Source organism: Styela clava, chromosome 4, assembly GCF_964204865.1.
Source record: "Styela clava chromosome 4, kaStyClav1.hap1.2, whole genome shotgun sequence".
Taxonomy (NCBI): Eukaryota; Metazoa; Chordata; class Ascidiacea; order Stolidobranchia; family Styelidae; genus Styela; species Styela clava.
The window spans coordinates 17,880,360-17,904,256 of NC_135253.1; the positions used below are offsets into that span (position 1 = coordinate 17,880,360).

General features: G+C 34.2%; 3 protein-coding genes across 5 annotated transcripts; 1 reads left to right on the forward strand and 2 right to left on the reverse strand.

Moving 5' to 3' along the window:
• Positions 1–3,668: 3,668 nt before the first annotated feature.
• On the forward strand, positions 3,669–21,122 carry LOC120326950 (ferroxidase HEPHL1-like). 3 transcript variants are annotated; one of them, XM_039393307.2, is made up of 23 exons: positions 3,669–4,574; positions 4,667–4,825; positions 5,118–5,262; positions 5,442–5,632; positions 6,021–6,136; positions 7,797–7,903; positions 8,307–8,495; positions 9,058–9,187; positions 9,681–9,867; positions 10,043–10,238; positions 10,372–10,451; positions 10,601–10,731; positions 11,295–11,459; positions 11,764–11,902; positions 12,180–12,315; positions 18,046–18,229; positions 18,496–18,623; positions 18,718–18,843; positions 19,170–19,296; positions 19,376–19,552; positions 19,691–19,823; positions 19,961–20,124; positions 20,254–21,122. In XM_039393307.2, exons 2-23 carry the CDS (start codon positions 4,707–4,709, stop codon positions 20,841–20,843), a joined length of 3,660 nt encoding a protein of 1,219 aa, XP_039249241.2. In that variant the 5' UTR covers positions 3,669–4,574; positions 4,667–4,706; the 3' UTR covers positions 20,844–21,122. The 3 variants fall into 3 exon arrangements, with proteins under 3 accessions (XP_039249241.2, XP_077967819.1, XP_039249240.2); XM_078111693.1 differs by having other exon boundaries at positions 4,683–4,825; XM_039393306.2 differs by having other exon boundaries at positions 3,670–4,825.
• LOC144421933 (uncharacterized) lies at positions 14,595–17,761 on the reverse strand. The gene is made up of 5 exons (XM_078111538.1): positions 17,738–17,761; positions 17,087–17,103; positions 16,681–16,759; positions 15,883–15,931; positions 14,595–15,367 (listed from the first exon to the last, which is right to left on the reverse strand). The coding sequence occupies exons 1-5, from the start codon at positions 17,759–17,761 to the stop codon at positions 15,033–15,035; spliced, it is 504 nt and encodes a 167-aa protein (XP_077967664.1). The 3' UTR covers positions 14,595–15,032.
• Positions 21,123–21,244: 122 nt separating the features above from the next.
• On the reverse strand, positions 21,245–23,778 carry LOC120326951 (uncharacterized). The gene is made up of 4 exons (XM_039393308.2): positions 23,660–23,778; positions 23,077–23,178; positions 22,150–22,334; positions 21,245–21,506 (listed from the first exon to the last, which is right to left on the reverse strand). The coding sequence occupies exons 1-4, from the start codon at positions 23,751–23,753 to the stop codon at positions 21,255–21,257; spliced, it is 633 nt and encodes a 210-aa protein (XP_039249242.2). The 5' UTR covers positions 23,754–23,778; the 3' UTR covers positions 21,245–21,254.
• Between the last annotated feature and the right edge of the window lie 119 nt (positions 23,779–23,897).

A 23,897-nucleotide genomic window follows, 5' to 3' on the forward strand; every position in this document is an offset into this window, starting at 1 on the left:
AATACAACACAATGAAGTGAGTATCATACCATAGAAGTAGACTAGGAAAATTAAAAAAAAAAAATTAAGTTAATCAAAAGGATAAAAACAATTGACCTGGATCACTGTTACCGAGGCATTATAAATAGTAAAAACAAATACAACATTAGGCTTGACTGCCCATAATGAAAGTAATCAGAAGGATGCCAATTAAGTTTGGATCCCAGTTGAGGCATGTAAAATGGCATGGTAACAATAAGTGTATTTATGGGCATTGGACTGTAGGCATGAATTTGTCATTGGCAGTTAACAGAATAGATATCAAGAAATTACACACTAAATAGGAGACCAAGATCATTGAGGAGCGGGCTCAATAGTAGGGCAAAAAGCCTGCAATATTTTTTTGTTATATAATTTTAGTAATATAATTTTTGGCTTTACCTCAACCCACAATGTGTTGGTGACAGAAACACTTGTCAAGTGGCTTGTGCCCATCAGTATGGAATACACAATTAAAATTATAAGCTAAAATACAATACGAATATTTACACGAGACATTGTTTTGTTACAGGTGATTTGGATCGAGACAAATGATGAGCTGGCAATGACGAAAAGATTTGCTGGGACCACATCAACTGGATGTAGAGGCAGTGGATGGCAAGGTAAAGGGAGCGCATGAATTTTTTGTATTTGAATTTGAAAGTGTCATAACTACAGTTACGTAAGTTTAAGGGAATATTATTCCAAGTTACCACACCTTTATATTTCAAGGAGTTTTGGGATTTGCTTAGAGAAAATCTGGGTACAAATAAATTAGACCTTGTCGAAGAGCGTGTGTTATGATCATGCACTTTACTGAGCGAAACAAAATAATCGTCGAAAGCAGCGGGCAAATGGTTGCTATGAAACTGATGCATGACCTTGGAAATCTCTAGTTGATAGATATCGGCTAATTTTAACACCCTGGTCTTATAGTATAGGGTGTTTAAGTTAGATCGAATGGGTGCTCTAGAGAGAATTCTAACTGCTCTATTTTGTACATAAAAGAGATATTTTACCCGAAATCATCACATATTTGAGAAATGCAGCAATGTTTTTTCTTTCGATCTGCCAAAATTATTTTTATAAATTGTGGAAAAAATAATAAACTGTATTGTGTTCATAAAATCTACGAATAACTTAGGAAACAACCTTCAACAATCTTTCACAATACTTTGATATGAATTCAAAATTTTTTCGTAGCTCAGTTTCTAGGGATCGTGGACCGGCCAGGATAGGAGGAGAATATAAAAAAGCAGTTTTTCGTCAATACACTGATTCAACCTTCAGCACACGAAGTCCGAGGCCGCAGTCATTGGGATTATTTGGTCCTATTATTAGAGCTGAGGTATGACGTGTTTTGTTGTTGAAGCGAATACAAAATTTAACGATTCTTCAGAATTTAAGTTTGAAATTAGTATTTATATCAAGGTGAACGACACGATCGTTGTTTATGCTTTCAACCGGGCCTCCCGACCATATAGCATTCATCCACATGGCGTTTTTTACGAGAAATCCAGTGAGGGAGCGTTGTACTCGGACAGCACAACATCTTCAGATAAAGTCGATGACACAATTCCACCCGGAGGAAAACATACTTATGTCTGGGAAGTTAGAGACGCGTATGTAACTGAGTCTAGAAATAAAATAAGTTTCTAACATTTTCCGCGTTGACCGACTATCGATTGAGAATTTTTTTTTTCTGATGAGCAAGATTTTCAAATATTTGTCCAAGACAAATCAGACTTAATCCAACAAGGAGAAGTAGCGAGTTCCCAAAACCAGACGAAGGGCACACAAGTGGCAGAGGCAGTCGCGCTTAATTGAATAAAAACGGTGCCCTAAGTGAAACTTAGTAATTTTGGATGAAATATCGTAGTTTGCAGCAAATTTGAAAGAGAAAATAAAAGTGACTACTTCTATCTTTTGATAACGATGATTTAAGGTTGACTGGTAACACTAGTCCATTAGTTGCAGATAAAATCGATTTCGTCTTCATAGAAACCCTTTGAAATTTATGTCAGTTTATGTAAATTGATATCAATAACAGAGCTGTAATCTCGGTTTACATCAACGCTGTCACCACTGTTGTCTCCGTGTAACATCTTCACCAAAGACTGTTTGATATTTTTGACAAAAATTCACAGGAGGGTTTGCATTGATTCCGCAATAGACAAAATGCCCCCACCCCTCTATATTATTAATAAAAACGGCTCTTGTCATATATACATTAAATACAATTTCACCTAAAAATGAGTTGGAAATAATTTTTCTACTTTTTTTACATGTCAGTTTACTCTTTTTGCAGCAATGGCTTTTTCACAATTAATGACACTTTTCACGAAGTATAAAATTAAGATATTTTTTACGAAGTTTAGATTTGTAAATGAAAAATCTTCCACATAATAAAACACAGTTAATACATTGATTTTGTCCAACCCCTATTAGAATATTCCTTTGTGTTAAATTGAGGTTTAAATGAAATTAAATCATATTCCGCAGTTAGCCATGCATTAACTATTTAACTAAATTGTTGCACAAATTCACAGTAATAAAATAGATGTAATACAGTTTTGACATGCATATCACAGTATCCTTTTACAGTCTCACTGCCAAAATGTTGGATGCTGCCAATAAAATCGGCATCCACGACTGTAACTGCCATTATTATCGATCGTAACGACTGCAAGTCAGCCGGCCAACTCGACGATCTACGTTTCGGCGCATATGGGTAGGCTATACCCATGAAAACAGGCTTCTTTTGAATTGAACTCTGAGTTCAACACTGGTTTTTACCAAAGGTAGAAAGTTAGAAACACATATGAAACAATGATACCGATTTCCATATTCTTTTCGAGCTATATCGTTTATTTAGTTAGGTATAGCGGGTATATATTGTTAAAATATATTAGTTCGTATTGGCCAACCTATTAATGGTTAATAGTTCGTCAACCATAGCTGGCAAGCACCATAGTCATTTAAAAGATGACCTTGGAAGAGAGTAAACTCATGGAGTAATCCAAAACTCACAATCGTACCTGGCAACAATACTTCTTCAAGTTAATTTTAGTATTATGGTATGATTTATTCATTTAAATACTTCTACTATTTTCAAATATTATTGTGTCCTTGTCACTTACACCGCTACAAATTTTACACGCTAACACGTTTTATACAGTTGCCAATTAAATTTCACAAACCTCCGTAAACGCGACAATCACCTAAATTTATCACATTAAATTTCTTGCGTGTAGTTATTTTGATAAAAATCTTTACGTAATAGGCAATTCTTGCTCCTCGCCACATATTTTTGTTGTCGTTGAGGTTATTTTCCCCTTCAATTATATATAGCCTTTTATCCAACGAAAATCTCGCCGATCCCTTTTCATGTATTGTCGGTGCCAAGTTGATCTCTCGTTGCGGTTCGTTAGTAACCACGATTGCTCGAGGGTGTTTGGATGATAAAACATACAAAAGCACGTTAAATTCTGCCAAACATGCTGCAAGATTTTGAAAAAGAAGTTGTAAAGTGACATTTTTCTCGTTTATCACAATGTTAGATAATAACAAACAACAAAAAAACTATCATATATATATAAAAGATGGATTATACAACCACTGCGATATTCGTTTACTACGATCACGCAGAAGAATATTTGGACCTTCTGACGTATGCGTACCAAGATGGCGCACAACCTCAACTTAGGTTGTGTACCAGGTTGGGGTTCAGGTTGTGCGACATCTTGGTGCGCATACTTCAGGAGTACCGAATATTTAGTAAAGTAAGACAGACAATTCTTAAGGTCACCGTGTTGTAAATATTGGCGGTAAATTTGCGTTTTATAAACCATATATAATTTCTTATCGATTTTAACGATGTGTAACACATTTTTTGATATTTAAATTTTCAAAAAAACAGCGCATATTTTGTCCCTTTCGCGCGATCGATTATATTAATGAGGATTAAGATAAAATTAATATCACTTACACTAAAATTTACCACAGGTTATCGCCAAATCGAAAATGTTGCTAAAAAAAAGCTTAACAATCACCGTCTGAGATCTCAGGAGTTAAATAGAAGTTAGGGTTAATTGCATTGACAGCTAGTTATGCATATGAATTAAAAAAACATGGTGATCAGCGTCGGACCGCTAAATTATTGGCTGATTTGGTCTTGCAGTATTTAGTGAATGATAAATAGAAATGGAAAAGGCTTATGTTCGGCTTGCTTTTTGGGGATCGCTACTTAGATTGTATCCTAGTTTCGAAGAATTTTAAATTAATTGGTCATTGAAATCAGTGGAAGAATCACGTGTGTGCTTAAAACAACAGCTTGACATAAACGCCATTTATCTTACTGACGGGGCTGTAATAGGTATAGTGCATTTAGCATTAAAAGAAAACTTACTATAGGTGAGGTGAAATTCATAGATGATTGACATGCAACAAAGACTATCATGCATTATGCTGTAACAATCATAGCTGTAAGTTATCAACTTTTCATTTAAAAGAAAGACACACCGACCTAAACACTTATGCGCCGGTAGCCGCCTCGGGTAAGCTAATTTAAATTGTCACTTGTAATTGTCGTTGATGTGACTTCTCAGTTGCCAGATTGAACAGGAATATTATATATTATCTCATGCAGTCTTTCTGTAATACAGTCGGTTATTCAACAACACGACAAAATGCAAAGTATTGTCGCGTTGTTTTTGATTTACTGCGCTGGGGAAGCTTTAGCATTGAGGCGTGAATATTATATTGCAATGGAAGAAATAGTCTGGAGTTACAACGGTCCCGAATCCAGGTAACGATTAGGCTTGATAGGCCGTTGCAATTATCAATAAAATAGAATCTCCTGATAATACACATCTAGCACCGAACCGTAATATGCTTGAGCGTCAAAATCCCGAGTAATCGATCAGAAATTGCGTTATTGAAGTAATTAATGCTGGACAAGACCTACGTACTTAGAAAATTGGTGTTTATTTAGTATATTAAGGAGAAAATATTTATTTTTGCTACATTTGAATGAGTTTCAATCGCAGTAATTTGTTTACAAATTTTTCCGTTCATGAAATTTACTTCGAATTCTTCAGTCCATTCTTCAAGCGACCCGGGCCAACGAGGATTGGAGGAGACTTCAAAAAAGCAGTTTTTCGCCAATACACCGATTCAACATTCAGAACTCGAAGTCCGAGACCGAAGTCATTGGGATTATATGGTCCTTTTATTAGAGCTGAGGTATGACTTTGATTTACAAGTGATTGGTTATAAAATACCTTTTCAATGTACAAAGAACGTCTTTGATTAAAACAATTTTTCTTTTGCGAAAAATGAATCGGCATCTTTATTTTAAGTTTTATTTCACTAGTAAGTTGTGCCCACACAACAATATAGCTGAAATTAGTATTTATATCCAGGTAAAAGACACAATAGTTGTTCACGCTTTTAACCGAGCCTCCCGACCATATAGCATTCATCCACATGGCGTTTTTTACAAGAAATCCAGTGAGGGAGCGTTGTACTCGGACAACACAACATCCTCAGATAAAGTCGATGACACGATTCCACCCGGAGGAAAACATAAATACATCTGGGAAGTTAGAGACGAGTATGTAAAGCTGAATTTATTGCTATAAATTAATATTAAAATCACTTTTACACTATAATATAGAAGGCAAGAAGAAGTTGATAGGACGTTATTTTGTGAGGGTGCATTTGTGGTAGTTAGGGACGATGGCATGGGTTGAATCGTTATGCTTGGCTATGTTGGAATCGAAGTTTCTACATCTTGACTTCAAATCCCATGTTCCCCATCTCACCCAAAGTGTCGTAAAATACGTTTGAAGATTCCGGTTCGTCCAAATAAAAGCAGCTTCTTACACATCGTCATATATCTTGTGCTTGTTGTACATAGCTGTGTTTGGAGAGGAATGGGCGTGCCCATTTATGGCTAAAAATATTTAAAATTGCGATCTATATTCACTTAAATTTTATAGATATGCTCCCGGACCGGATGATCCAAGCTGCCTCACTTGGGCTTATCATTCTCATGTTCACGCCTCAAGAGATCAGAATACTGGCTTAATCGGAACTCTACTCACATGCAAGAAAGGTATAACCCATGTCGCGTGTAAAATCAAAAGTATGCCTAATTTTATCAAATCCGTCATGTTACTGTTATGATATAATGGGTTACTATGATATTTTACAATACCATTTTTGAAAATTGAAACCTTTAACAAGCCCACCATTATGGCAAATTATTTTCTGGTGTCATTACATATTATTATATGTAGGCCAATACTTTTTCGATAAGCGTTGAAACTTAACTTCCGATATTGAAAATTGTCTGGTTCTTATTTTTGAGTTCCATAAACTAAATACCCAGATGGCAAATACCTCACAAAATTGATCACAAAAACCACAAATTACTTTTGTTTAAAACTATTGTCAAACTAATCCATATGATTTTTTAAATTTTGACTTTTTCAAATCTGAACTTGAAATCTGAATGTGTCTGTGATTAATTTGGTTAGGACAAAACCGAAACTCCTTTTTTTGCCATCAAATACTTCTTGGCTTGGATTGGCCATCGCCCCTACATAATTTTTTCTTAATTTTTAAATTCTCATATTGCGTGGGGCGGGCGAGGCTGTAAATTAAATTGTATCTTGATTGACAGTGTTTACGCGACGGTTTCTATCAATTTGTTTATATGAAATTACACTTTAGCCTTTAAGATATATATTGAATCAGAAAAGTATGATATATTTTTAACACAATTGATGCGAATATGGTTATTGAACAATTTGTTTTGTTATATTATGAATATAGTACATTACATGATACTTATATCAAAGATTACAAATTTAAATGTTAATGTTAGTAATTTATTCTTGTGGCGTGGTATTGTATCTCAAAGACAAATCTACGCTAAAATATACAGTTGATATAGACAAATATTTTTTACCCCAAATTGCTAGAGTTTCTTGAAAATTGCCCTCGTTCGTACAACATTCAAATGGTCACATAGAGTTCAGGTTACATTTTAATCGACATTTAAATCTCGTTTAGCACTTACTCAAGTTCATGTTCATGTCAAATTATAACTAATTTTATCTTACGCCCTCGGGTACGACTGTGCGACGGTCAAGTTTACTCTTTAAATAATCGTGACATTTCAACACACATTATCTCAGCTAAAAATCAATATTTCTAGACATTATGATTTTCAAAACATCTCATAATCAATTGTGTTACATATTTTACATGTCTACTATGTCCTATTTTATCCTTACAATGTCGAGCAATATAATAAAAAAAAAGTTAAAAATAGTTGTCTTGGAAAGTGGGAACACCTATTGATACTATAAAATATGATGATTTATCGTCCTCGTGAGATATTGGGCTATTTTGGATACTTTTTACGCCTATTAAAAATAGTAGCATAAAACGAATATCATACACGATATATTCAAACTTGAGTTATTGAACACGAAATGTAAATATAGATCGTTATATTATTATTATATTGTCGTTGTTGTTCTTCTTGTTGTTGGTATTTTTTGATCGCCTGCAATGGCTAGGACGATCTACAAGTGAAACTGACCGTTTTTCTTTAGTGCCAAATGACTTTGTTACGATCATTATGCAGTGATGATAATGATAATAAATTCAACAGTAAATGGTCCGTGAAAATTAGAAATTTACAGAAAAAAAGTACTTGACTTTAATAAATATTTTTAAGTCTGTATATTTGTTTTCAAATTCAGGAACATTGACATCCGCGGGACATCGTACTGATGTAGATCGTGAATTTGCTGCCATTGTTTTTATTATTGACGAAAATGAAAGTTGGTACATTGACGAAAATATTAAGGCAAGAAGATAATTCAGTATTAATATGTTCAAATTATAAGTTTCATTCGAGCTTTACATGTTAATGCAATAAAACAGGAGGACTGCATCATACACATGTTTTATGAAGTTCATACATAACTTCAAAAATTTATATGCTTATGATCAAATAGACGAAGTATTACGACGAAGTTGTGTTTCCATTCAATTTTTATTTTTGTGCAAACAATCAAATCAATTTAGTTAATAACTGTTTTAGCTTCGCGTTCAAGGACCTTTACTAAGGATAATATTTAATTGTATTTTCTGAAGCCTGTTCTGAGAAGGTGATACCTAAACCTTTTTTCACGGAACCTATCACATGAAAACATTGCCCAAACTTTTATCGTGATATTTCTAACCAATCTTTTTATTCGAATTTTCAGAATTACACTTTGCAACCAGATAGTGTGGATAAAAAAGATCCAGATTTTATTGAAAGCAATTTGTTCTATTCTGTGAATGGACATACTTTTCTAACACTTTCGACTGAAATGTGCAAGGGTGATTTGGTGCACTGGCATATTATTGGAATGGGATCAGATCTACATACAATGCAATTCACTGGGAATTCGGTAATATAATGTACTGCTTATAACTCTAATTATACGTTGCGCAACTGTTGCTGAATCCCACCTGTAGAGTCACATTGTAATACGTAACATAATATCAATTGAATACATGTATGATAATATTATATGATTACGAAGTCTTAGCAAGCTCAAGATTTCTACCTTTGGTGCCAATAATGTTTATTCAGATAGAGCTCTTTGACATACAAACTTAAACAAATAATGTCATGGCTTTTTGAGTGATTAAAGTTTATTGAGTTCCTCTGAGTATGGTCAAAAGCACTGACTCGATTGTGTAAGTGCAAGAAATATGATATCGCTAAATGTTATGGGTTTAACCGCGATTTGAATATAAATTAAAATAGATGATACTTTATAATCTCCACGAAATTCGGATAGTTTGATTTGGTCTTGTATAGGAACAACGATATAACAAGATGATTGTTTTCGTTATGCTAATTCTGCCACATTTCGATAATTTTTGATTGCCGCAGACAGTCTATTTCAATAGAGAGAATGAAATTTCAGCGGCGTCGTTTCAAATGTTGGAAATTTTTTTCATCAGGTGATAATCAATGGACATCGCGAAGATACTGCGACTTTGTTCCCGGCAACATTTACGACAGCAATTATGAGACCCGATAATCCTGGCAAATGGCTTTTTGGATGTCACGTGTCACACCATGCTTCCGGCGGTAAGTTTTATTGGACACGTCAGTGGACATAACGATCGTTTCAATATTATGTTGTTGTTCTTATTCTTGTTCTTTGACACGTTATGAAAAAGTCGCTTTTCTCTCTGATTACTGGGCCAATTGCTTTGAAATTTTTAATGAATAAAGATTATATTTTTCACTCGGAGGCTATTACTTTTTTTTTGCTATGACGCCATTAAAATTGGCCACTATGTGGCGCTACGTGTCTATATATTTGAGCATAGCTCTCTTGTTTCCACCAAGGCTTCTGTAATTGTTATATTCGTGAGAAGAATTACGTTTCTGCATATTTGCGACATCTCGAGTATATATTTAAATTTTATGGACATTCGGAATACACATCAGTTCAAGATATTTGTAGTTTATTTTAGCGGACATGCCAGGTATATGTCGAAAAAGTGTCAATACAGAGCAATTCTTTTCATTTTATATTCTTTGGTGTCCGATTCAAAAGGGTTTACAATTATTTTAGGAATGGTGATGGGATATAAAGTGCACGATAAGTGTGGACCTTCATTTGGAGCAGAATTTGGAAAAGGCTTAGGAAGTGTTGGCGACACCATTCGGACATATTATGTCGCAGCAGAAGAAGTGGAATGGAATTATGCACCAACTGGAATGAATATGTTCAGACAAAAACCAATTGCAGAAGATGGACAGTAAGATACCAACTTGTAGTATAATCATAAAAATACCGCATTATCGTGTTAATCCTGGGTTATCTAACAAATTACTTTTTGTTGAGGGATCGGGACTTTGAGTTCAAAAATTCTGAACTGACCCATACGTAGTTATGATCTAAAACCGCAGCAAAACCGATTTAAATTCTTTCAGGTACAGTCATGAATATTTTAGGAAAGGCCCAGATAGAATAGGAGGAATCTATATCAAGGCGGTTTATAAAGAATACACTGATGATACATTTCAAGTAGAAATGGAACGTGATCCTGTAATGGGAATCCTTGGTCCTGTTATTTATGCCGAAGTTGGGGAAACAATACATGTTGTATTTAAAAACAAGGCTAATCGGGTGAGAATGCCAACACATATTATGTTGTTTTATTAATTATATGAATTTTGAATTGAGTTTATCTGATCTGAATTTAGCTAAACGATTTACATGGTAACTTGGTAATCAATATTTTCAATCGTTTTGTACACAGGTCTATGAGATTGAACCACACGGGGTTTTCTTCAATAGCACAGTAAAAGTTGAACCAGGAAAGACTCACACATACATATGGTAAGTATAATTATTTATAAATAATTTTTTTGTTGTATACGGAATTGTTGTTTTTAAAATGGAAAACCATTAAAGTAACTGTTCTATAGAGAACAAATTTAGTAACTTGAAGTTGCTGTAGGTCTGATACATTTTACTGATTCCCCCAGGCCTGTACCAGACAGAGTATCGCCACTCGAAAAAGATGACAACTGTGTTACACATGCGTATGCGTCAATGGCCACTATCGATGTTGACCAACATACCGGATTGGTCGGCCCCATCGTGATTTGCAAAAGAGGTAAAGAAAATTGATATCACAATTGTTGATATACTCATCGCAACTTATCGCAAATAGAATATTTCAGATTTATTATTTTATATTGTGGAGTGATTTTCTTCTTTTAATAGTCTTGATTTTCAATTATATAAAAATTCTTATTCTAAGGAAAATCGTAGATAATTTGATATATGATTTTTAGCATCGATATAAACTTTGGAAAACGCTGTTGAAATCGCATCTATTCACAACTGTCATTTATTTAAACAAAACAATTACACTTTAGTATTACCATAATTGTATGATGTTTATCATGTAATACTTCCCGCATTCATTATTGGCAAGTTTTTTCAAAACTGCCCATTTAAATACATGTACATGCTATTCATTTTGAAGTGGTAACTGAAAGGCATATCCGTTTCATAGGAATTTTATCACATTACCAATCATTCTATTGTTTCGTGCGTTTTTTCTAGTTTATTATTAAAACCTGTTCTTTCTTTAAATGTGAATGATACCGTGACTGGTGTAGTTTATCATACCAAAAACAGTTTGGGATCAATATCCGTGAAATGCTATCACAGGTATGTTAGCAGACGAAATGAAGAAAACAGTATATTACATGTTGTTGGCAACGTTTGACGAAAACGAGAGCCCGTATCTACAACAAAATATTGATGCTTTCGCTGGAGATCCTTCATCGGTTGATAAAGATGATGAAGATTTCAAGGAATCAAATAGAATGAGATGTGAGTATTAAAAATAGATTACAAGTCAATTGCTGATTTGATACTAGACACCGTCGGTGTTGTAAGAATGATCTTGGTAACTTAACAAAGTAATTTATATTAAAGTCATAGCCATAGTCAACGTCGGCATAGTGCTCCGTTGTGGGAAGCGCATGTGGCACAACGTCATTTCATTACTTTAGTGAAATAGTCTTCAATGGAAATTGAAAAATGATGCTGTATCTTTTCAACGGAAATTAAAGAAAAAATGATAAATTATTGTGAAATTGGAAGATCTTCAGAATTCCATGTTTTGTTTTATCAGCGATTAATGGTTTGACGTTTGGGAATATTCTTGGAGTGCAGTTGTGCACTGAACAGTATACCGATATTCGTTTATTTTCTATTGGTTCTGATCTGAATAACCATGCCTTCATATTGGACGGAGCTGCAATGAAAACTAGGTGATTTTATCTTAATTCGTATCTCAAATAAAAAAAACTTTTTGGAATTTTGGAATGAGTTTTTGTTCGTATAGAAATCGTCTCTAAAACGATAAATAGAAATGAAATATAACACAATGGGGTCTCCGTTTGAAGTTTGATGATATCCGGTGACGCATACTTAGTATTTAGATATATGTATTTTGATTGGTTATGGAACAAGTTTCCCTTGTTTTGGTATCGTAGCTTTTGGATGGACTATTTTTTTTATATATTCAAATCCATTCTTGTGTTTAAGAAATGAATACACGGGCATGGCTGGAGTATTCCCTCACGTAATCACAACGGTAAGTGTATACCCCTATGAACCTGGTGTAACGTTGTATGGATGTCACGTATCAAACCACGGAAAAGGAATGCTCGGTTTTTATGAGGTAACCTACATCCTACATACATTCCTAATTGTTGTTAGAATTCTTTTTCATTTTTGTTGTTTAGAAAGAGAGCTTTTCTCGTTATCTAGTAGACGAATTGCTTTGATTTTTCATTGATAAAAGATTGTAGAGTGTTGTTACTTTTACTTGTTTTGAAAAACTCTGTTGGCTCTATGGGATTTTTTTAGTTATTCTCTGTTTAAGATTGCAGATGATAGCTGAATAAACATAAACATAGCCTAATATTACTACTACAACTGCTGCATAATGTGCATATGGATATAATCTCTGCTTGACAACTTCAGCCTCATTTCTTCGATTGTGCAGTGTGGTGCAAAGGGAAGCCAGAAAGATGGACACTCCAAATAAGCCTGTCCCTCCCAAGCGCAAAAGTCCCACCAATCGACCAATGCGTAATACTGCCACGATGACCAACACAATTGAGGTTGATGATGTTAGTAACCTAGTGACTATCCTTGAAAGTACTGTTCTCAAAACCCTTCGTCTCGAAATTCCTGCCATCATCGAGCAACATCTTGAGAAATTTACTTTCGACACATCCCATGCCATAACCAACAATACCAGCGTTGATGAATCATTGTCATCTCTAAAAGAGTCGTTGAACGAGATTAAAAATGAAGTAACATCTTTCAGTGAAATCAAAAGAGAAATTCACGAAATCAAAAAAAGCCAAGATTTTGTGTCGAAAAAATTTGAAGAGCTTAATTTCAACCAAAGCGAGCTCACAAAACTAGCTACGAAGACTCAAAAAAGAGTAAAAGTATTGGAACACCTTGTAGAAGAACTAGAAGAAGAAGTCGATATATTAACAGAACGGCAGCAAGACCAAGAACGCCGTTCCAGACTGGATAATTTAGAATTTCATAATATTCCCTTTGCTGCTGGAGAAAACTGTGAACAGTTAATATCAACGTTATGTAGCAAAATTGATGTCCCCTTACAATCCCTAGACGTCTCAAATTGCCACCGACTATCTAAAAACAACATTAAAAAACCATCTCCAATAATAGCTAAATTTGTGAACAGAAAAACCAGAAATCGGATACTAACAAATCGTCGCAGACTGAAATCTCTGGACTTTTCGACTGTTTTTCCAAAACTTCCCAGAGCCACAAAAGTCTTTGTTGTTGAAAATCTTTCAGATACCAACAAAGATTTGTTCTTCAAAGCTAGAGAAAGGAAACATTCCTGTGGCTACAAATTTCTATGGACAAATAATGGCAAAGTCCTGATAAAAAAGAATGCTGACACATCCACCATCCCAATCCTTAATGAAGATGATCTGCTCTTAATAAAGTAGGTCATTATTTACATATTTGCATTTCTGTAAGTTAGTTTTCCAACTTTTATGGCTTATTTTCATCCCCAAAAGTGTCAATGTTTGATTTGTGTGATAATGTAAAAGCTAAGGGTATTACCAGTTTGAAACATTGTAAAGAATTCAGTAATTGCCTGTGTAAAAACATTGAAGTATCCAATTTGAATGATATTCCGGTCGATTCTAACTTAACTATTATCCATGTTAATATTCGCTCCATTCAAAAAAATATTGAACAACTAACATTACTGCTGTCCAATTTCTCTATTTCTCCACATATTATAGCCATAAGTGAAACGAAATTGCATAAAAACCATCCTGCAAATGTAAGCATTGATGGGTATAGATTTATCCATGTCCCTTCTGCCTCTAAATCTGGCGGTGTAGGTGCATTCATCAGAAATGATATTATGTTCGCAGAATCCTCCGAAAATCAACTAAATTATTCTAACTGTGAAGATCTCTGGCTTGAAATTAGCTTGGCTAACATAGGCATTAAATTGAACATTGGCATTATTTACAAACACCCTAAAAATGATATACCTGCTTTCACAAGCATCTTAGAAAACCGCCTTGCGAAATTAGCTAGGGAGCATTTTATAATAGTTGGTGACTTTAATATCAATTTACTTGCAACATCGAGTAGTTCTCAAATCACCAACTATTCTAATATGCTTATTGCTCATAACTCTACCTCACTTATTACGAAACCGACCAGGGTTACACAAACATCATCCACCCTCATTGATCACATCTATTCCAATGTGACGCATTATAATTTAAATTCTTATGTTATAACATCTGACATTACAGATCATTTCCCTATCATGTGCTGTTTCAGTGGGGCCAAACCATCTGTTAGAAATGATCTCATAATAACAAGGGATATGTCTGCTTTTTCCATCCAAGATTTTCATTCAGACACTCTAAGCTTGATAAATGATTGTTTTCATGCACTTTATTTGACTTCCCAAAATTTTGACAGAAAATTTGAAGAATTCACACAATCTTTTATAAGTTTAATCAATCATCATGCCCCTTTGAGACCACTATCACGTCGTAAAAAAATAGTAAAACTCAAACCTTGGATAACGAAAGGCTTGCTTAAAAGTATTCACCTGAAAAATAAGTTGTTCAAGTCGCATTTTCTTAAAGGCAACAGTATACAATGCTCTTACTTTAAAAAGTATCGTAACATACTGACACATGCTATTGATAATTCAAAACAATTACACTATCAAAATCTTATTGCCCAAAACAAAGGGAATCCCAAATCTACGTGGCGAATTATTAATCAAATTGCAAACACTAAAAATAATGCAAAGCAAAAAATCGATGTAATTCATCTGGAAAATGGCACTATTATCAATGATAATCATCAGATTGCTCTAGAATTCAATAAGTATTTTTCCACTGTTGGATCCAACCTTGCAGATAAGTTCTGTAATGACATGGATGGCTTTAAAAAGTATCTTGGTAAACAAGTTAACCAATCCATATTCTTAAGTCCAGCGACGGTGAACGAATTAACAATAGAACTTGCAACCCTAAAGGAGGGGAAGGCGGTGGGAGCTGACAGCATTCCCAGTCGTTTTCTCAAGTATGTTGCTGATATAATAGCGCCATGTCTGACAGACTTCTTTAATAGCTCGCTTCGATTCGGAATTTTTCCATCCTCGTTGAAAATCGCCAGAGTGATTCCAATCTTTAAATCTGGCAATACAAAACAAATATCAAATTATAGACCTATTTCGATACTATCCGCTATTGACAAAGTATTCGAGCGCCTAATCAATAGAAGGTTAATGAACTTTTTTACAAAGCACAATGTAATAAATAAATCACAGTTCGGTTTTCAAAGCAATCATTCTACTTCACATGCGATTCTAGATACAATATCTCATATCTACGAAAAATTAGAGAAGAAGGAATATGTCAGTGCAACATTTTTAGATCTCAAGAAAGCTTTTGATACCGTCAATCATCAAATTTTAATATACAAGCTGTGGCATTATGGAATTAGAGGAGTACCAAACCAACTCCTGGCTAATTACTTAACCAATAGAACGCAATATGTTCAAATAGGCTCACATTGTTCCCCTTCTTTGCCTGTGACCCACGGGGTCCCCCAGGGGTCTTGTTTGGGCCCGACTCTTTTTTTAATCTACATCAATGACCTTGCTCACAGCTCAACATTATTCTCAAAATTGTTCGCTGATGATACCAACCTTCTAGATAGTGACAAGTCCCCCGGTGTTCTTCAGTCCAGAGTGAACACTGAAATTAGGAAAGTTGCGAATTGGATGAAACTCAATAAATTAACTTTGAATGTAGACAAATCAAAAACTATGCTATTAGCTCCCCACAAATCCAAGCCAAAGACAGCTTTAAAAATTAAGATTGAAAGTACTATTCTTGAAAATGTTAGCTCATATAAATATCTCGGCATTCACATTGACAACAAAATGCAGTGGAACATTCAAATAACAAACACTGCTGTTAAATTATCTAGGGCGGTAGGAATGCTATATCGGCTTAGATCTTATACTTCAATGTCTACTTTACGCATGGTATATCACGCCTTGTTTCAGTCTTATTTGCAGTATGGTATTATAGCTTGGGGTTCCGCTAACAAAACCTTGTTAAATCGCATCGTAATTATACAAAATAGAGCTATCCGTGCCATTACTTATGCTGGTCCAAGGTCGAGACTAGACCCCCTGTACCATAAAATGCGAATAATCAAAATGGCTGATATTTATAAAATTGAGGTTTTAAAACTGATGCACCAACATCATAATAATAAACTTCCATCGGCTTTTACTGACTATTTTGTTAAACAAATGAGCGTCCACACCTATGCAACTCGTTCAGCTGCCAATAGTTCTTACTATGTGCCTCGCTATGCTACCAATCGTTCGCAAAGCACTATCAAATACATGGGTGTAAAACTATGGAACACGCTTACTGATTCGATTCGTTTGAAAAACTATAATTTTTTCAAAAAAGCTTTAAAAAATCTTTACCTTGATGCTTACATTTGTCAGTAATTTTCGAGCTGTTAGGACTGTTTCTCTGACTGCTGGACTGTCGATAAGATGAATACTGTAAAAAAAAAAATTTATTGTTAACATTTGTTTCCTTTTGCTTCATTGCTGTAATATATAGTCAATGCTAATGGCATTGTCATTATAATTATTTGTCTATGCTTAATGTTGAGTAGTATAAGCATACAATTTTCGTATGGCTATTTCTTTGTTGTAAGTCCTAGCATATACTAGAACATAAGTGCTATACCGGTACCAACAAGTTTATTTGCTGATTAATTCGCATTATTAAATTTGCCTCACTGCTTAAATTGCTCCTAATGTGACTTATTTCAACAAAATCTTCGAAATTCTTTTCGCTCTCACCCGAATATTAGTGACTTACCCAAGATTTGTAAACAACTATTGTATTTTCCTTTTGTGGTTGTTGGGAATTCCCCTCGAGTTGTCACAGCTCTGCCGCGTCATGTTATTCATCATTTTTCTTTGTTGTTCCTGTGCTCATTTGAGCATGACATTAATACGCGCAAATGATTTATCCAATTCTATTCGCTTGACTGATTCTCTCGTTTTGTTTATTTCATTTCATGTTATTCGACTGCTCGCTTTACTGATTCTCTCGTTTTGATTGTATTTCCCAAATTGTATTCACTCTATTTTCAAAAATTAATTATTTCATGTTATTGACGTCTTCTGCTTATCTTAGCAAACACGGTGTCGCTGACACGATGACTTTATTAGTCTCTCGCGGTTCCTCGTCAATTGCGCAAATATTGTATTCCAGTATATTTTAATTGATGTTTTGTTATATATTTTGATCAATTTTGTTTGTACAATATTTCATGCACGACGAAAATAAAAATCTGAATCTGAATCTAGTGTGTGCGATGACGGCATCGAAATAAAAATTCGCGCATCTTGTGGCGGTTCCACGTTTGCGTTATTGATTTGATTGCCAAAATCATGAAGATTGCGGTCTGCTGTGACAGATTGTATACCCCTAATACTTTGCGTTCGTGCCCATATATTTGAGCACTTTTCTCTTGTTTAAAAATGTCATACTTTTGGGTAAAACAACGATCCTTCTTAAGCCAATGAGTAATTAAAAATATATAATTAATTCTTTTCTGAGAGACTCTTTCCGAATCGCTTGGCGTTAACAATTGTTCTAATAGTTGTCTCAGAAATAACAATTTAGCGAAGATTTTTGAAACCAATAGTTTTCTGTAATCTAATTCTTAATCTTCTTCTTACCACGTTAATATAACCTGATTAACTTGTAAGCCAATAAAAAATTGAAATTAGTGAAATTAGCGCTAATTTTATCTGTTTATTTTCTTCAAGTCAAAATACTGCAGTGACCCGAAGCCAAAATTCCAGCCTTCTGCTAAACGGACAATTTATCTCGGCATTGTTGAAGAAGTTTGGGATTATCTTCCCCGTAGATTCGATCATAAAGGAAATTCTGTTGATGATCCAGAGCATCTCGCTTATTTATATGCTCACCAGGAGAATGGAAAATACATAGGTTGGATTTTGATTTCAATTTTAGTCTAAGTTTAATTCATTACAGTAATGTGGTGGTTCTGCAATTAACATGAATATGTAGATGAGAATATGAAGTTTATGAAAAACCCTAGGGCTTTGGGCGAAAGAATATTGAAAGCGCAAGCGACAACACAAGGCAGGCTGGAGTATCAGCTTTTAACTTCTTTATAGATACACTATTGTAAATTATATATAATTTACATTAAACGAAATATTTCATCAGTTCAAACTGATATATTTTCAAAGGATCAAAGTATAAAAAGTCTATTTTCTACGAATATACGGATGCCACATTCACAGTTCGAAAACCAAAACCAAAGCATCTTGGATTCGAAGGACCTATCTTGAAAATGGAAATCGGCGATGAAATAAAGGTGAAATGATACAATTTGTCGTTTTTCCCTTTCTAACAAATAACAAATTTATCCGAGGGTTATCGTTATGATCGAACTTGAATATTTTTCAAAGGTTGTTTTTAAAAATATGGCAACTATTACGTTCAATGTACAAGCCATCGGGATACATGTGGCTGGAGTCATGCAAGGTCCTGTACCACCCGCTAAGCCAGGAGAAACCGTGACGTATACGTGGCAGGTTAGAATTTATAGTAAACAATTATTTTGTATCAAGTCCACGATTTTGCCTGTTTTAGCGTTTTCCGAGGGGCTATTGTATAGGCTACTCATAAAAATAATACATGAGTGGATTTTTGATTCCGTAAATTGATTTCATGGTATGACGTAATTTTGCTATTTTATTTCATTACTGAAATATGAATTTGTTGATTTATGAGTCGGCTAATAACAATTCGTTACCACAACCATAGGCCTGTTTTTAACTATCATTTTCTGATTTCGGTTTGAATAAAATGTACGTTTATTTTATGTATTATAATGTTTAAAAAAAATATTACGATACAGGTAAGACCGGAGTTGGCTCCAAATCCGGATCAACCTGATTGCTTCGCAAGTGCCTATCTTTCTTTTGTTGACTTCAGAAGAGATGCCTACAGTGGTGCTAGAGGACCCATGGTCATATGTAGAAAAGGTGCGGAAGCTTTTATGTTCAAAATCCTTTCATTCTAATTTACTTAGAGATTCAGAAACAAGATTTAATATGCTTCTAGGAACTTTGAATCAAAAGGAAGGAGGAATGGCAGATAAAGAATTTTCTTTATTATTTTACATTACTGATGAAAATTTGAGTCATTATGTTGATGAGAATATTCGTGAATTTGCAAAGGCTGATCCAGGAACATTTAATAAAAAAGATAAATCTTTTGTGGAAAGTAACAAAATGAATCGTAAGTAAACGACTTTATTTTATTACTTCAATTGTTACACATTTATGAAGGCATGGTATATGATGAAGTCATATCAGTGTATTACATAGTCCAGTAGCCTATGCCAAAATCAATCGAACACTTTGTGTGTACTTTAAGATATTAATGGATATATGTATCATGTTCCCGAATTGAATATGAAGAGAGGAGAACTTGTGAGATGGCATTTGTTTGCAGAGGGAGAAGAAGACATTCATTCGATTCATTTCCATGCTAACGCATTTGTACACCAGTAAGTTTATTTAAAAATTAACGCAACGTAAACGCAGTCTGCTACTAAATACGTATTTTGTATTACGCTGCTAAAATAATGTAAATAAAATTTGATCAAATAAATAATTTTTCATGACATATGTCTACGATTCATAGTTCCAATGCAGAAAACAAAGGCGATGTGTTTGATTTGTATACTGGGCGGTATTCTACACTCTTAATGCGACCGGATGCTGTCGGCGAATGGCTTCTACATTGCCATGTTAATACTCACGTAGATATTGGAATGGTTACAACATACACTGTTCACGACCAGACAGGTAAAAAGCAAAACTGTTATATTTTCACATTTATCCTTATCTACCATTGAATTCAGACACTCTCGTCAAGTAAAACCTATATTTTATTATAGACAACTCAATGCAATAAAGCTTCAATATCTTTTGCAGCTATCTGTAAGCCGAAATGTAGTCCATATCGATGTGATTCCAATTCTCATATCGATTGTTCTCTTCTCGGTATTGGCAAAACATCTCATTTATTGAGCGACAAGCTTCAGGTGAAAGTTAAGTTTGCAGAAGACGTTATTTTTGTACCCGCATCCAGCATTACTCAGTTAGACTTAAGTCACAATATGGCTCTTGGTGACGTTAAGATATTGAAAAGAACTCTGTCATATTTTCCACGACTCCACACTCTTTGGCTTAAAAACATAAATCTTATGAACCTACCAGGAGATCTCTTCGACGAAAACAAATTCCTAAGGGTAGTGCACCTCCAGAACAATCGTATCCAATACTTTCCAGGACGGTACGCCCGCCCTACCGGAAAAATTGAAGTATTGGATCTTAGAAACAATGACGTCAAGTCAGTGTCACCAAATGTGCTTGTAGGACGAGGTAGACGATTGAAAAGATTAGATTTGCGCGGAAACAACGAGCTTACACCTGAGTGTATGAACGCTCTCCACATCGACTGGCGTATGATGAAATTCTGTGCAGCGAGTGACAAGTTCGAAGGGATTCCGAAGTCTGGATGATATGTATCATGTTGCTGATAATTATCATTTCAATAACAGTGCATGCTACTGTTAGTTTATGTGTAAATATGGGGTATTTGCAGCTATTGATTTCTTTCCGCTTTTTTATTAATAATCTACAATGCATTTTGTGTTTTTATTATTTTATACGCATGTCTGCCAAATTTCAATTGTGCCGATATGTTTTAAAATTCGGGTATAAATCAAATAATTCAGGGATCTCAATTTAGTTGCAGTAAAAATGTAATGGTTATATATAATAAATTGAAAAACACATCATCGCTTATTACTGCTATCTAGCCAACTAACGAACTGAATTTCTATGTTCAAGAAGATCAAAAAGTAACTCAGAAATAATTTAATGGGACATATACATATTTGCCAGCTTTTTTTACAATAAAGATTTAGTTATTATGCAGAGCACGCATCACATCTAGCGCCAGTGAGGCCTTGGTAGCAAGAACAGTAAACAAAATCAGGTGCGACTTCTGTCAATACATCATTTATTGTGTCTTCGTCCTGCACTTCACTCAGTAACTCTTCAAACTTAAGAAGATAACCTTCAAGTTTCAGAATCTGGTTGGCGCCCAAACCAAATGACCCTTGACCGTTGTCAAGAACGCTGTCAACTTCATCTTGCAGTTGTTCAGTATCCGTAGCTAACTGTAAAAGAGTTTGCATAAAAATAGAATGCAAATTAGAATAAACAGAATTTGAGTTAGGAAAACAAACTTATAACTGAATTATGAATCTCGAAAATTACAGTAGGTGATCGGAATTGGCATTTTCTTGAGCGTAAGGTATCTTAAATAAACGTAGCTGATGATCAAACAAATATATAAGGTCGAAAAGGGCCTTTGTTTATTTCTTCCAATGAATTCTTCATAATATGAGGCTTTCTCTCTTTATTTTTTTTTCAATTTTCATTCATTTAGCTTTCTGCCATCACAATGAAATAATAATTGAGATTACTCGATTTGTCAATAGATAGAAAACACTTTGGAAATACATTGTGGGAATCTGTGAAGCATTAGACTAATGCCTCCTTGCGATTACGTAACATACGACATTTGAGACTGCTTTATCTTTGTAAACTTCCAAAATACAATCCAGATGTGCAACAGTTTTTTTTGGAAATATTGTGTTTGAAAAATAAATTGCTAATTTGAAATACACGCATGATCGATTGTTCTAGTAGTCAGAGTTCCGTATTATTGGCATGTGTTTTGTACGTGTATCAGCACGTCTCAAATTTTCAGTAATTTACCAGTAATTTACCGATTTTAGTTAGAAATATACTACATACTTGTGTATTCAAAATTTGTATCATTTTTTGAGCCATTACATCAACACCAGTTTCGATTTGCTCATTACTAAGATCCAAAGTCAAACATTCTCCTCCATTCATACATCCCATCGAACTACAGAAAAACTGAGCAACGTAAAAATCTAACTCCTCCATTTCAAGTGCGTAGTGCTCTTGTTGGGTCTCTATTTGAAAAAAAAAGACAGATTTACATGGATAATAACAACAATTCGTAACATAAACAAAATTATTTTCTTAATCGTGAAACCTTGTTTTAGTTTGACTGGATTGAAGCAAAAATAACAAATACCTAATCAAACGCAAGTAAAAGTTTATAAATATTGTCTGCTGGGTTATTGCTAAATCTAAAAAGGTGCCTCTATCCGAAGAACAAAAATATCACTCCTCGTTTAATATTAAATTAGAAATAACAAAAGAAGAAATCAAACCGTTTTTTGTTTTATTGGTAAAATTGTGAAATTTGAGATTGAAATGTTTATTGGACGCAACAAAAGCTAATTTGAATATTAGAAAATAACAAGAGAGCTATGCTCAAATATATGGACACGGAGCGCCACCTAGCGACAATGTTTGAAGACGTCATAGCACACACAAAAACGAATCTCATACAGGCCACCGGAATATTTGAAATAAATAATAGTAATAGCCTTCTAGCAAACAATTTTATCTTCAACCAATGAAAATTTCAGAGCAATTGGTCCAGTAATCAAAGAGAAAAGCGATTTTTCAATATCGACAAGAAGAAGAATAACATGATGAAGGACAACAACAACATGCAAACAAAACAATCGTTATGTCCACTAACGTGTCTAATTCGCTATTCCGCGATTTATAATTACTCGACTTTTATTATGCCGAAACTTATGATAGAATTTATTTAATATTCAATCAGTCTACAATACGTACCAACGCTGCTATGTTCAACATCGCCAATATATGTAAGACCGTATATTTGTAACTCTTCCACAACTGATTGCAAACATTCTATTTTTTTCGTCTTACTGAAACCTTAAATGAAATATACACATAACATTAAAATATTCTAGTGAGTTTGAAGAGCCTTTTCTCGGGAAATTGCACAAAGAAAAATTAAATCAAGAGATAATTTTACTGCAATTTGATGTCATTATATTTCCATGTTATTTATATATATATCAAGCCATTATTTATCACAGAAATTGTTATTCAGTCGAATTAGAGAAATAATGATCATCAGATTAGACCAATAGCCTCCCCAATCGGTTTGCTTCTTCTTCTTAGTACCTGTGGCCATTCTACTACAAAGTTACCAAAAATATACCAAAAGTAAAGTGTTCAGAAATAATCTAATGTAATTGATAGTGAAAGTTGTGAAAGTTCACATCAAATAGTGAAAGTTCACATCTATGAAGTCACGCAAGCGATGACTTCAATATTTTTAGTTAGAAAAAAGCAGTATACGGTTCACGGAAAAAGCATTTTTATAGGTTTGCCTAAATATAATACTCACTTGATATGTCGCACTTAACAAGATTATAACCATTTGTTGATTGTGTGTAAAAGAGCTGTAGCATGACAGTCAATAATCTAGTTCTATAGTCCATAATGCAAGGAAGAGTCTAATTAAAATGCTATCACTTGAAAATTCAAAGTATAATGATATTTCAAACTTGCCCAGAAACGAAATTTTGAATCTGCGCAAACGTTATTCCGTAATAATCATACTTCCGATAATAAATGGATATTCG

Excerpts from the sequence above, each read along its gene's own strand:
- LOC120326950 (XM_039393307.2), top strand. The coding sequence starts at position 4,707 with ATGCAAAGTATTGTCGCGTTGTTTTTGATTTACTGCGCTGGGGAAGCT. Across the intron at positions 5,633-6,020 it reads ATCTGGGAAGTTAGAGACGA|ATATGCTCCCGGACCGGATG; the intron begins GTATGTAAAGCT and ends TAAATTTTATAG. Across the intron at positions 11,903-12,179 it reads GGAGCTGCAATGAAAACTAG|AAATGAATACACGGGCATGG; the intron begins GTGATTTTATCT and ends CTTGTGTTTAAG.
- LOC120326951 (XM_039393308.2), bottom strand. The coding sequence starts at position 23,753 with ATGGACTATAGAACTAGATTATTGACTGTCATGCTACAGCTCTTTTAC. Across the intron at positions 23,179-23,659 it reads TGTTAAGTGCGACATATCAA|GTTTCAGTAAGACGAAAAAA; the intron begins GTGAGTATTATA and ends ATTTCATTTAAG. Across the intron at positions 22,335-23,076 it reads TGTTGAACATAGCAGCGTTG|AGACCCAACAAGAGCACTAC; the intron begins GTACGTATTGTA and ends TTTTTCAAATAG.
- LOC144421933 (XM_078111538.1), bottom strand. The coding sequence starts at position 17,761 with ATGACATTTTTAAACAAGAGAAAA. Across the intron at positions 15,932-16,680 it reads TGACAAATGTAAGCATCAAG|TGTTCACTCTGGACTGAAGA; the intron begins GTAAAGATTTTT and ends TCCTAATTTCAG. Across the intron at positions 15,368-15,882 it reads GACTTGTCACTATCTAGAAG|ATTTAAAGATTGGAATCACT; the intron begins GTTGGTATCATC and ends TTGTATTGCCAG.